This window comes from Anser cygnoides, chromosome 31 (assembly GCF_040182565.1).
Source record: "Anser cygnoides isolate HZ-2024a breed goose chromosome 31, Taihu_goose_T2T_genome, whole genome shotgun sequence".
NCBI lineage: Eukaryota > Metazoa > Chordata > Aves > Anseriformes > Anatidae > Anser > Anser cygnoides.
Window position 1 is genome coordinate 3045359 of NC_089903.1, and position 13163 is coordinate 3058521.

General features: G+C 65.6%; 2 protein-coding genes across 2 annotated transcripts; both read right to left on the reverse strand.

The window, feature by feature from the left end:
• Positions 1-121: 121 nt before the first annotated feature.
• Positions 122-7960, reverse strand: COPS6 (COP9 signalosome subunit 6). The gene is given in 11 exon segments (XM_066985178.1): positions 122-295; positions 918-1018; positions 1711-1803; positions 3603-3717; positions 4394-4441; positions 4549-4611; positions 4720-4808; positions 5605-5736; positions 6939-7043; positions 7046-7060; positions 7885-7960. Coding segments are annotated over 11 exon segments (978 nt in total). The 3' UTR covers positions 122-154.
• A 473-nt stretch (positions 7961-8433) lies between these two features.
• On the reverse strand, positions 8434-12243 carry LOC136787823 (snRNA-activating protein complex subunit 2-like). Its single transcript, XM_066985153.1, has 6 exons — positions 11917-12243; positions 11023-11142; positions 10859-10927; positions 9889-10015; positions 8640-8927; positions 8434-8501 (listed from the first exon to the last, which is right to left on the reverse strand). Exons 1-6 carry the CDS (start codon positions 12112-12114, stop codon positions 8434-8436), a joined length of 870 nt encoding a protein of 289 aa, XP_066841254.1. The 5' UTR covers positions 12115-12243.
• Between the last annotated feature and the right edge of the window lie 920 nt (positions 12244-13163).

Genomic DNA, 13163 nt, shown 5'->3' on the forward strand with positions numbered 1-13163 from the left:
TGGTATCCCCCCCATTGGGTGTCCACCCCCTTGGATGTTCCCTGTTGGGTGTCCCCCCCATTTTATATTCCCCCATTGGGTGCCCCCCCCCGGCGTGTCACCAGCCAGCCTTGCGCCCTCGCCCAGCGCCGCCTTTTATTTGGGGTGGGGGCCGCTAGAAGAAGAGCCCCCGCATGCGGCGCCCGATGCCCTGCCGGTCGTAGAGGACGTTGAACTTGTTGACGAACTGGTTCATGGTGTTGCAGGTCTTGGTGATGGTGCCCAGGTAGGCCATCAGCCCCACGTCGTTGCATTGCTGGGGGGGGGGGGGGGGGGAAAGGGGCGTCGGGGGGGGGCAGGCACCGCTTATGGGGCCATCAAGACCCATCGGGTACCGCCAACCCTCTTTATGGGGCCACCAGGACCTCTTGGGTACCACCAACCCCTCTTACGGGGCCATAAACACCGCTTACGGGGCCATCAGCACTTCTTATGGGGCCACCAACCCCCCTAATAGGGCCACCAAGACCTCTTGGGTACCACCACCCCCCTTTATAGGGCCATTAAAACCTCTTATAGGGCCACCAAGACCTGTTGGGTACCACCCACCCCCATTATGGGGCCACCAAGACCTCTTGGGTACCACCGACTCCTCTTATGGGGCCACCACCACCTTTTATGGGGTCACTATGACCTTACGGGGCCATCAAGGCCTCTTGGGTACCACCAACCCCCTTTATAGGGCCATTAAAACCTCTTATAGGGCCACCGAGACCTGTTGGGTACCACCAACCCCTCTTATGGGGCCACCAACACCTCTTATGGGGTCACCATGACCTTATGGGGCCACCAAGCCCTCTTGGGTGCCACCACCACCACCTCTTGTGCCCCCCCGGCCCCTTTTGGGCCTCCCCCAACCCCCAGTGTCCCCCGCTCACGTCGTAGAAGTCGGTCTTGAACTTGTCGGTGCTGAGCACGGGCAGGCAGTGGCACAGGGCGCAGGCCTCCCGCAGGATCTCGTGGTTGAAGGGCACCGCGCCTGCGGGCAGAGGGGCTTAGGGACACCCCCCGGGGCCACCCGGCCCCCGGGGGCCACCCCAGCGTCTTTGGGGACAAGCCGAGCTCCCTTGGGGCCATCCCAATCCCTTGGGGCTACTGGGATCCCTTGGGGACACCCCAAATTCCTTGGGGACACCCCAATTCCTTGGGGACACCCCAATTCCTTGGGGACACCCCAATTCCTCAGTGCTATCCCAAACCCTTGGGGACACCTAGGTTCCTTGGGGCTGCCCAAATCCCTTGGGGACACCCCGAAGTCCCTTGTGGCCAACCCAATCCCTTGGGGACACCCAATTCCTCAGGGCCATCTCAATCCCTTAGGGACACCCCAAGTTCCTTGGAGCCACCCCAATCCCTTGGGGATATTGGAATTCCTCAGGGCCACCCCACTCCCTTGGGGGACACCCAAGTCCCTTGGGGACACCCAGGTCCCTCGGGGCCATCCCAATCCCTCAGGGCCATCGGAATCCTTTGGGGATGCCCCAAAGTCCCTCATGGCCAACCCCATCCCTTGGGGCCACCCGAATCCCTTGGGGGCCACCCAAGTCCCCTGGGGCCACCCGAATCCCTCGGAGCCACCCCAATTCCTTGGGGACACCCAAGTCCCCTGTGGCCACCCCGGTCCCTCGGGGCCACCCCAATCCCTCGGGGCCCCCCCGGGGCGCCGCTCACCGGCCTCGGCAGCGCGCACGTACTCCAGGATGAGGCGCACACGGCTGTGCAGCATCTTGATGGCGCTGTGCTGGGCGATCAGGTGCTCGGCCACTGCGGGGAGGGGACGGGGACACCGTGTCACCACATCACTATGTCACCGTGTCACCGCGTTGCAGCCTCACTGCGTCACCATGTCACCGTATTGTGTCACCGTGTCACACATCACCACGTTAGTGTCACCATGTCACTCTATCACCGTGTCACTATGTTAGTGTCACCACATTACACTGTCACTGCGTCACCATGTCACCGTATTGTGTCACCGTGTCACGTCACCACATTAGTGTCACCATGTCACCACGTTACACTGTCACTATGTCACCATGTCACTGCGTTACAGCGTCACTGCGTCACCATGTCACCGTATCGTGTCACGTATCACCACGTTAGTGTCACCCTGTCACCATGTCCCTATGTTACAGTGTCACCATGTCACGTTACACTGTCAGTGTCACTGTCACCGCGTTACAGTGTCACTGTGTCACCATGTCACCATATTGTGTCACCATGTCACATATCACCACGTTAGTGTCACCATGTCACGTTACACTGTCGCTGTGTCACTATGTCACCATGTCACCACGTTACAGCGTCACTGCGTCCCCATGTCACCGTATTGTCATGTCACATTAGTGTCACCCTGTCACCATGTCACTATGTTAGTGTCACTGTGTCACTATCTCACCGTGTCACCGCATTACAGCGTCACTGCGTCACCATGTCACCGTATTGTGTCACCGTGTCACGTCACCACGTCACCCTGTCACCATATCACTGTTAGTGTCACCACGTTAGTCACTGTCACCACGTTACAGTCACTGTGTCACTATGTCAACGTGTCACCACGTTACAACATCACTGTCACCATGTCACTGTATCGTGTCACCGTGTCACGTCACCGCGTTAGTGTCACTCTGTCACCATGTCACCCTGTCACCATGTTACACCGTCACCATGTCACGTTACACTGTCACTGTATCACTACGTCACCGTGTCACTGCGTTAGTGTCACTGCATCACCATGTCACCGTATTGTGTCACGTCACCGCGTTAGTGTCACTATGTCACTGTGTCACCACGTTACCACCGCGTCACTGCGTCACCATGTCACTATGTTACAGTATCGCCATGTCACCACGTTACACTGTCACCGGGTCACTACGTCACCACATTCGTGTCACCGTGTCACTGTATTGTGTCACCGTGTCACCACGTTAGTGTCACTATGTCACCATGTTACAGTGTCACCGAGTCACTATGTCACCGTGTCACCACACCACGGTGTCACGGTGTCACCATGTCACTATGTCACTATGTTACAGTGTCACCATGTCACCGTGTGACTGCGTCACCGTGTCACCACGTCACCCCACCTCACTGTAGCACGTCACCGTGTCACCATGTCAATGTGTCCCCACATTCCCCCCCCATGTCCCTGACGTCCCCCCCCAACCCCCTTGTTCCCCCCACGTCCCTGACACCCCCTTGTCGCCCTATATCCCTGTCCCTGCCCCCCCCCCATGTCCTCAATGTCCCCCCTTGCCCCCCCCATGTCCCCGTCCCCCTGCCCCCCCCATAACCCTGACGCCCCCCCTTGCCCCCTCCCCTTGTCCCCCGCCCAATGTCCCAGATACCCCGTGTCCCTGACACCCCCCCATATCCCCAATGCCCCCCTCATGTCCCCATCCCCCTGCCCCCCCCATAACCCTGATGCCCCCCCCCCCACCCCCTCCCCTTGTTCCCCCCATCGTGTCCCTGATACACCCCCCCCCCCATGTCCCCCAATGCTCCCCCTTGCCCCTCCCCCCAAGTCCCTAGCCGCCCCCCCGCCCCCCCCCTGGCCCCCCCACCGGTGGAGTTCTCCCCGCTGCCCGTGGCCGTCATCCTGGCCACGTGGTCGACCCCGATGCGCTCGGCCTCCTCGGTGGCCAGGGTGTAGGGCAGCTCCGCGAACAGCATGGTGGCCTGGGGGGGGGGGGGGGGGGCAACAGAGGGGGGGGGCTATGGGGGGGGCACGGCCACGCACCACCCCCCCCCAGCCCCGTGAGCCGTTTTGACGCCCAGCCCCAATTTTTGTTACAGTCCCTACTTGGCCCTATTTACACCCCCCCAGCCCCATTTACCCCCCCCGCCCCATTTACGCCCCCCCAGCCCCATTTACCCCCAAACCCCATTTGCCCCCCACCATACCCCATTGCCCCCCGAGCCCCATTTGCCCCCCAAGCCCCATTTGCCCCCCCAACCCCATTTATCCCCCAAGCCCCATTCGCCCCCCTGAGCCCCATTTACCCCCCCAACCCCATTTATCCCCCCAGCCCCATTTGACCCCTCCTGCCACATTTACCCCCCCAGCCCTCTTTGCCCCCCCAAGCCCCATTTACTCCCCCAACCCCATTTACCCCCCCATCCCCATTTGCCCCCCCCCAAGCCCCATTTACCCCCCCCACCCCATTTTCCCCCCAGCCCCAATTAGCCCCCCCGAGACCCATTTGCCCCCCCACCCCCATTTACCCACCCAGCCCCATTTGACCCCCGAGCCCCATTTACCCCCCCATCCCAATTTGCCCCCCCCGAGCCCCATTTGCCCCCCCCAACCCCATTTCCCCCTCACCACCCCATTCCCCCCCCCCCCCCCAATTACCTCCCCATTAATGATGTCGATCACAGACTCGAAGACGCTGACAGGCAGCTGGGGGGGGGGGAATATTATTGGGGGGGGGAGATAATTTGGGGGGGGGGGGTCTCAGAAGCCCCCCCCCCCAAAAAAAAAATCCCCCCGGGGCCCCCAAAACTCACGTCCGTGTGCTTGGTCATGGGGTTCAGCTTGAGGAAGAGGGGGCTCTCGATGATCTCACACACCTGGGGGGGGGGGGGGGGGGCAGCACATTTTCGGGGGGGTCAGCGTTTTTTTTGGGGGGGGGGGGGGGTCCCCTGGTTCTGTGCCCCCTCCCCCGCCCCGAACCCCACCTGCTTGTGGACGTGGATGTCGGAGGGGTCGGGGGGGCCGCCGGTCGTGTACCAGCCCAGGAACTCCAGTTCCTTGAAGACCTGCTTAACTGGGAGCAGTGGGATGTGCTGGGGGGGGGGGGTGCACGGGGCAGGATCCCCCCCCCCCCCCGGCCCCAAATGCCCCCCCCCCCAGGGATGACCCTAAGCTTCCTCCAGAACCCTCTGGAGCCGCCCCAGGAGCCTCAGGTTCATCTTGAGACCACTCTGGGAGCCCCCCCCCCCAAGCCCCCCCAGGACCTCTCTGGGCCCCCCCAGAACCCCCCCAGGCCCCCCCTGGACCCAACCCAGGACCCCCTGGAACCCCCCCCAGACCACCCCGGACCCATCTCAGGACCCCCCGACCCCCCCAGACCCATCTCAGGACCCCCCCCCCCAGAACCCCCGTACCCCTCTCAGCCCCCCCCCCCCCCCCCCAGGCCCCCCCAGTCCCACCTCTGGCCCCCCCAGCCCCCCCATACTCATCTCAGGCCCCCCCCCAGCCCCCCCATACTCACCTCAGGCCCCCCCGTACCCACCTCAGGACCCCAGTAACCCCCCATAATCCATCTCAGGACCCCCCGTACCCAACTCAGGACCCCCCCCCAGGACCCCCGTACCCATCCCAAGACCCCCCCAGGACCCCTGTACCCACATCAGGGCCCCCCCAGCCCCCCCCCAGCCCCCCCATACTCCACCTCAGGCCCCCCCCCGTACCCACCTCAGGACCCCAGTAACCCCCCACAATCCATCTCAAGCCCCCCGTACCCACTTCAGCCCCCCCCCCAGGACCCCCGTACCCCCCCCCAGCCCCCCCCGGCCCCCCCCAGCCCCCCCCGGCCCCCCCCCCGCACCCCCCCCACGCACACTGCTCCTCCTTGGTGTAGTAGTACTCCTTGTCGACCACCACGTGCCCGTCCACCGCGTGCGCCAGCAGCTCGAAGGAGTTCATCACCTCGATGTTGCGCCCCTCCTGGCGCCCGATCAGCGCCCCGATAACTGGGGGGGGGGGCTCCGTGTCACGGGAGGGGGCTTTGTCACCCGGGGGGTTTTCTCACCCGGGGGGGGGGGGAGCGGGCAGCCCCTTGGGGCCCATTCTGTGCCCCCCGCTATCGTGCTGGGAGTGGTTTGGGGGGGGGGGCACTGGGGGCCCCTTGGGGACATCAGGGACAGGCTTGGGGACATGGGGACCCCCTTGGGGACACTGAGAGCCCCCCTGTGGATACTGGGGGGTACTGGGAGGTACTGGGAGTAACTGAGGGGCACCGGGATCCCCCTTGGGGACACCATTGTTGGTCTGGGGCCCTATAGGGGGGCACTGGGAGCCCCCTGGGGACACTGGGGACAGGCTTGGGGACACCGGGACCCCCTTGGGGACACTGAGAGCCCCCCGGGGATACTGGGGGGTACTGGGAGGTACTGGGAGTAACTGAGGGGCACTGGAACTCCCCTTGGGGACACCAAATCCAGTCTAGGGCCCTATACGGGGGGCACTGGGAGCCCCCTGGGGACACTGGGGACAGGCTGGGGGAAGCTGGGACCCCCCCCCCCGGGGATACTGGGGGGACTGGTGGGTACTGGGGAGCACTGGGGGGCACTGGGAGCCACCCCTTGGGGACACCACTGTTGGTGGTCTGGGGCCCTACAGGGGGGCACTGGGACCACCCCCCCCCCCCCCCCCCCGGACATTGGGGATAACCCGGGGAGCAACTGGGGGATACTGGGAGCAACTGGGGGGGTAGTGGGGGATACTGGGAGCAACTGGGGGATACTGGGTGGTACTGGGAGCAACTGGGTGGTACTGGGGGGTTACTGGGACCCGCTCTGGGGGACACCATGTGGGCAATGGGGGGGCGGGGGGGGGTGTCCCCACAGGTTGGGGCCCTATAGGGGGGCACTGAGACCCTACTGTGGGCAACTGGCGTGTACTGGGGGGATACTGGGGGATACTGGGAGCAACTGGGGGGGGTACTGGGAACCCCCTGGGGGGATACCACGTGACAAATGAGAGGGGGGGGGGGTCCCCATGGGTTGGGGCCCTATAAGGGGACACTGGGACACCACTGGGGATGCTGTATGATCGGGGGGGGGGGGGGGGGAGGGGGAGGGGGATTTTGGGGGGGGGTTTGGGGTATTTTGTGGGGGGTTTTTGGGGTGGTTTTTTTTTTTTTTTTTTTGGGGGGGGGGGGGACCCCACGCACCTTGCCCCGGGCGCCCCTCCTGGGAGCGCATGCGGATCCAGTGGTCGGAGATGTTGAGGATGACGAGGGGGTGCAGCGCCACCGAGACGCTGCCCGTCACCCCCCCGCCATCACCGAGGGGGCTGCGGGGGGGGTGAGAGCGTCAGGGGGCGGGGCTTGCAGAGGGGGCGGGGCTTGGGAAGAGGGAGGGGTCCGGGGGAGGGGCTAAAGGCGGGGGGGTATGGGGGGAGGGGTGGGGAGGGGGGGAAGGGGGTGGGGATGGGGGGGTGAGGGGGGGTGTGGGCCAGGGAGGGGTGTGGCCGGGGAGGGGCGTGGTTAATGTAAGGGGGCGTGGTCAACCGAAGGGGGCGTGGTCATTGAAAGGGGGCGTGGGCAGTGGGTGGGGGTGTGGCCTGCAGCTGGGGGCGTGGCCCGGAAGGGGGCGTGGCCAGAGGCTGTGGGCGTGGTCTGGTGATTGGGGGCGTGGCCAAGAAATAGGGGGTGTGGCCAAACGATATGGATGGGAGCTGGGGGTGTGACCAATAAGACGGGGGCGTGGCCACGTGTCGGGGGCGTGGCCAGGGATGGGGGCGTGGCCAGCGATTGGGGTGGGGGCTGGGCTTGGGAGAAGGGCGCGTGGCCGGGGACTGAGGGGTGTGGCCAGGGGGTGAGACTCACCCCGGGGGCGTGGCCCGAGGGCTGTGTGGGCGGGGCTAAACGCCCAGGGGGCGGGGCAACACCCCAAGTGGGCGGGGCAAAGCCCTGTGGGCGTGTCCCCCGTGCGTGTGGCCGTGGCCAAACCCCGGGGGGCGGGACGAAGCGCGAGAAGGGGGCGGGGCCCAGGGGAGGGGGGGTTCACCCCGCGGGGAGAGGGGGGAGCCCCTTCGCGGGTGGACGTGGCCGAGCCCGAGTGGGCGTGGCCATAGCGAGGAGGGGGCGGGGCTAGGGCGGAGGGCGGGGCCGGTACCTGCGGCGTCCACCTCCATGCCGCCCGCCCCGTTGCTCCCGGCCGCCGAGGACGAGGCGCCGGCCGCCGCCGCCATCTTGGCTCCGTCCGCGCATGCGCAGGGGGATAGGGGAAGGGGCGGGGCCACGGCGCGCATGCGCGGGAGGGGAAGGGGAGGGGCGCATGCGCGGTGGGGGTGGGGCCAGTAAAGGGGGGGGCACAAAGTAATGGGGGGGGAAGAGGGGGGGCAAATAATGGGAATGGGGGGGGTCAGAAGGGGGGGAATTGGAACGGGGGGGCAAAATAATGGGGATGGGGGAAAAGGGGGGGAATTTGGGCGGGGGGCAAAATAATGGGGCTGGGGGGCACGGGGGGGGACAAAATAATGGGGATGGGGGGGCACAAGGGGGGCTCAAAATAAGGGGGATGGGGGGGAATTGGGGCAGGGGGGCAAAGAATGGGGATGGGGGGGCTCAAAATAATGGGGATGGGGGGAAGGGGGGGGTCATAAGAACGGGAGGGAGCAAATGGGGGGGCCACAAGGGGGGGCACAATAATGGGGACGGGGGGTCAGAAGGGGGGATGATAATGGGGACAAGAAAAGGGGGAGGGATAAGGAGAGGGCACAATAATGGGGACTGGGGGGGCACAACATGGGGGGGGGCACAAGAATAGGGACGGGGGGGGCAAGAAGGGGACAGGGGGGCACAGGACAGGACAAGACCCCATCCCCCAACCCCCCAACCCAAATCCCCCCCCCCCCCAAAAAAAATCACGAGTCCGTTTTGGGGTCAAAGCAGGTCCTTTATTGCCCCGCCACGGCGGGGGGGGGGGGGGCCGCCAGCAGCCGCAGGGGCACCAGGAAGAGGTTGAGGGGGCATAGCCCCAGCGCCCCCCAGGAGGGGGGAGCCGGGGGGGGTCCTGGCCCTGGGGCCCCCCGGTGCCCCCCCCCGGGGGCGGTGAGGGCACTGTAGGCGGCTCGCAGGTGGTGCTGGAGGGGGGCGCGGGGCAGGGCCCCCAGGGCAGGGGCAGCGAGGCCAGCAGGGCCAGCAGCACCGCGGCTTCTGGGGGGGCACACATTTGGGGGGGGGGCGCACAGATGGGGGGGTCTCTAGGGGTGCAGGGAACCCCCCCGAGTACGCCCCCATGTTTCCTGAGCCCCCCCCCCCCCGCTGTCTCTCTCCTGAGCCCCCCATGCTCCCCAACCCCCCCCATGTCCCCTGACCCGCCCAATCCCTCCCCCAAACCCCCTCCTGTGCCCCCATCCCCTGGACCCCCCCAACCCCCTCCTGTGCCCCCCATCCCATGGTCCCCCCCAAACCCCTCCTGCCCCCATCCCCTGACCCTCCCCCAACCTGTCCTGTGCCCCCCATCCCATAGCCCCCATCCCCTAGACCCCCCAATTCCTGACCGCCCCCCAACCCCTCCTGGTCCCCCCCAATTCCCCATCCCGTGACACCCCCCAATCCCCTGGACTCCCCAGTTCCTGACCCCCCCAATCCCTCATGCCCCCCCCCCCCATGTCCCCCCCCCCAATTCCACATCCCCTGCCCCCCCCCATTCCATGGACCCCCCCCCCCAACACCCCCCCCCCAACCCCCTCATGCCCCCCCCCCATCCCATGGACCCCCACAATCCCCCCAACCCCCCTCCTGTCCCCCCCCCATCCCCTGGACCCCCCCAGTTCCTGACCCCCCCAATCCCTCATGGCCCCCCCTTCCATGTTCCCCCCCCCCCCATTCCACATCCCCTGTCCCCCCCATCCCCTGGACCCCCCCAACCCCCCCCCCCCAACCCCCTCCTGTCCCCCCCATCCCATGGACCCCCCCAATCCCCCCCAACCCCCTCCTGCCCCCCCCCCCCATTCCCTGGACCCCCACCCAAACCCCCTCCTGCCCCCCCCCCATCCCCTGGACCCCTCCCAACCCCCTCCTACCCCCCCCATACCCCCCCATCCCGTATCCCACCCAATTCCTTCCCTCTGCCACCCTCCACCCCCGTGACCCCCCCCCCGACCCCCCTCACCTCCGGGGGGCAGCTCGGGGGCGTCCCCCCCTCGCCAGCCGGGCCAGGAAGCCGTAGAGCCGCCCAAAATCCACCCCCAGCCCCCCGGCTGGCGGCTGCGCGGCTCCGTGCCTGCGATGGTCAGCGCCTGGGGGGGGGGCGGGGGCGGGACGTGGCCTCAGCCTGCCTCCCCTCCCGCTTTGACCCCCCCCTCCAAAAAAATCCCCCGCTTTGACCCCAAAATCCCCCACTGGCCCTGAAATTCTTTGGCCTAAAGTTTAGCCCCTCCTACTTGACCCCCCCTCCATTTACCCCCCCTTTAACCCCCAACCCCCATTTTACCCCCAACCCCACCACTTTACCCCCACCCTCCCTTTTAACCCCATTTTATCCCCCAATTTAACCCCCCTACTTTACCCCCACCCCCCACTTTACCCCCAGCCCCCCATTTTAACCCCAGCCCCCCATTTTAACCCCAGCCCCCCCTTTTGCCCCCAACCCCTCATTTTACCCCCTTTAACCCCCCGTTTAACCCCCGTTTTACCCCCAACCCCCAAATTTTCCCCCAACCCCCCCAATTTACTCCCCCTTTACCCCCAACCCCCCCATTTTACCCCCAGCCCCCCATTTTACCCCCCCCCACTTTATCCCCAACCCCCCCCACACTTTACCCTCACCCCCCTTGTCCCCCCTCCCCAATTTTGGCTCCCCCATTTAACCCCCCCCCTCATTTTACGCCCAACCCCCCCACTTTACCCCACCCCCCCATTTTACCCCCGGTCCCCCCCCCCCAATTTACCCCCAGCCCCCATTAACCCCCCCCATTTTACCCTCACCCCCCTAATTTGAAACCCCCAATTTACCCCTGAACCCCCCCAACTTACCCCTGAACCCCCCCAATTTACCCCCGACCCCCCCAATCTACCCCCACCCCCCCATTTACCCCCACCCCCCCGACTTTTACCCCCCCCCATTTTTTACCCCCCCCCACCTGCGAAAACGCCGCCGCCGCCGCCTCCTCCATGCCCTCCGCCAGCGTCTGTGCCAGCTCCAGCCACACCTGGAGGGGGGGTGAAAACCCACAAATATGACCCCCCCGTGTCCCCCCCCCACCCAAAAAATCGTGTCCCCCCCCCCGGGGCGGGGGGTCCTCACCTCGATGGGGGCCGGGCGCCGGGCGCGGCAGCGCCGCTGCTCCTCCAGGCAGGCGCGGTGCTGGGTGCCCACGGCCTCGCGCGCCGCCCGGCCCCGCAGCCGCGACACCAGGCCGAGGATCTTTGCCGGGGGGGGGCACAGGAATTAGGGACCCCCCCCCACAAATACCCCGTAGCCCCCCCCCCCCCCAAATACCCCATAGCCCCCCCCAAAAAATATCCCGTAGTTCCAGCCCCCGGGAGCTGCCACCCACCCCGACCCCGTAGGACCCACTGATATGCCCCCCCCCCCATTGCCACCCCAAAAGCCCCCATTGCCCCCCCCGTGTACCCCCAGCCCCCCCCATGTACCCCCCATCCCCATGTACCCCCCATCCCAATGTACCCCCCCATTTCCCCCCGTGCACCCCCAGACCCCCCCCCCCGGGTCTCCCCAGACCCCCCACCCCCCATCCCATTGTACCACCCCATCGCCCCCCCCATGTACCTTGGGGTACGCAGGGACCCAGGACCCCCCCGGGGACCCCCCCCAAGCCCCCTCCCCGAGGAATTGGGGACCCAGGACCCCTTCCAACCCCCCCCCAAGGACCCCCCCGTGTTATTAAGGACCACCCCCCCCCCCCCACGGGCATATTAAGGGACCCCCCCCCCAAGCCATTAAGGACCCTCCCTGAGACCCCCCAGGCATATTAAGGACCCCCCTCGGGCATTAAGCCCCCCCCCCCGGGATATTAAGGAACCCCCGGGATATTAAGGCCCCCCCCATGGATTTTAAGCCCCCCCCCCCGGGCCTTTAAGGACCCCCCGGGCCTTTAAGCCCCCCCCATGGACTTTAAGCCCCCCCGGGATATTAAGGACCCCCCCCCCGGGCCATTAAGCCCCCCCCCGGGCCCACCTCGGCCTCGCTCCGCCGGGGGAGGCTCTCCCGCAGCGGCCGGGCCTGGAGCTCCGGGAGGCCGAGGGCGGCCTGGGCCCGCAGCGCCGCCAGCAGCGATCGCTTCTCCCGCAGCGACCAGGCCGCGGCCCGGGGCCTCCCCGCCGGGGCCTCGGCGAAGCGGGCCGGGACCAGGCGGGGCCGGGGGGGAGGCTTCATGGCGCGGGGAGATGGCGTCAGGGCGACGAAACGGGGTGGAAACGGGGGGAGCTGGGAGGGAACGGCCCGCCGGGGGGTGCTGGGAGATGTGGTTCGGGGGGGGAGGAGAAAGGGACAGCAGGTCTACCCAAAGGCTGCTGCTGGGAGGCTTCATTAGGGGCGTAATTAGGGTTACGTTTAGGGTAGTTTGGAGAGAGAGAAGGCGCAGGGTCCCGTTGTGTTTGGGGTTGCATAAAGGCTCCCCAGGGGAGTTCAGGTGTACCCAAAGGCTTCCGTTGGGAGGCTTAATTAGGGGCGTAATTAGGGTTAGGGTCAGGATTGTTTGGAGAGAGAGAAGGCGCAGGGTCCCGTTGCGTGTGGGGTTGCATAAAGGCTCCCAAAGGGAGATCAGGTATGCCCAAAGCATTCCGTTGGGTGGCTTAATTAGGGTCGTAATTAGGGTTAGGGTCAGGGTTGTTTGGAGAGAGAAGGCGCAGAGTCCTGTTGCGTGTGGGGTTGTGTAAAGGCTCCCCAAGGGAGTTCAGGGGTACCCAAAGGATTCCGTTGGGAGGCTTAATTAGGGGCGTAATTAGGGTTACGTTTAGGGTAGTTTGGAGAGAGAGAAGGCGCAGGGTCCCATTGTGTGTGGGGTTGCATAAAGGCTCCCAAAGGGAGATCAGGTATACCCAAAGCATTCCGTTCGGTGGCTTAGTTAGGGGCGTAATTAGGGTTATGTTTAGGGTTGTTTGGATAGAGAGAAGGCGCAGAGTCCTGTTGTGTGTGGGGTTGTGTAAAGGCTCCCAAAGGGAGTTCAGGTCTACCCAAAGGATTCCGTTGGGAGGCTTAATTAGGGGTGTAATTAGGGTTACGTTTAGGGTAGTTTGGAGAGAGAGAAGGCGCAGGGTCCTGTTGTGTGTGGGGTTGTGTAAAGGCTCCCAAAGGGAGATCAGGTCTACCCAAAGGCTTGGGTTGGGAGGCTTAATTAGTGTAATTAGGGTTAGGGTCGGGGTTGTTCAGAAAGGAGGCGCAGAGTCCCGTTGTGTGTGGGGTTGAGTAAAGGCTCCCCAAGG

What these genes read in the sequence shown, in the direction of transcription:
- LOC136787823 (XM_066985153.1), bottom strand. Translation starts at nt 12,114, where the DNA reads ATGAAGCCTCCCCCCCGGCCCCGCCTGGTCCCGGCCCGCTTCGCCGAG. An exon ending in CCCGGCGGAGCGAGGCCGAG is followed by an intron (nt 11,143 to 11,916) that starts GTGGGCCCGGGG and finishes CCCCCGGCAAAG; the next exon opens with ATCCTCGGCCTGGTGTCGCG. An exon ending in CCCCGAGCTGCCCCCCGGAG is followed by an intron (nt 8,928 to 9,888) that starts GTGAGGGGGGTC and finishes GTGCCCCCCCAG; the next exon opens with AAGCCGCGGTGCTGCTGGCC.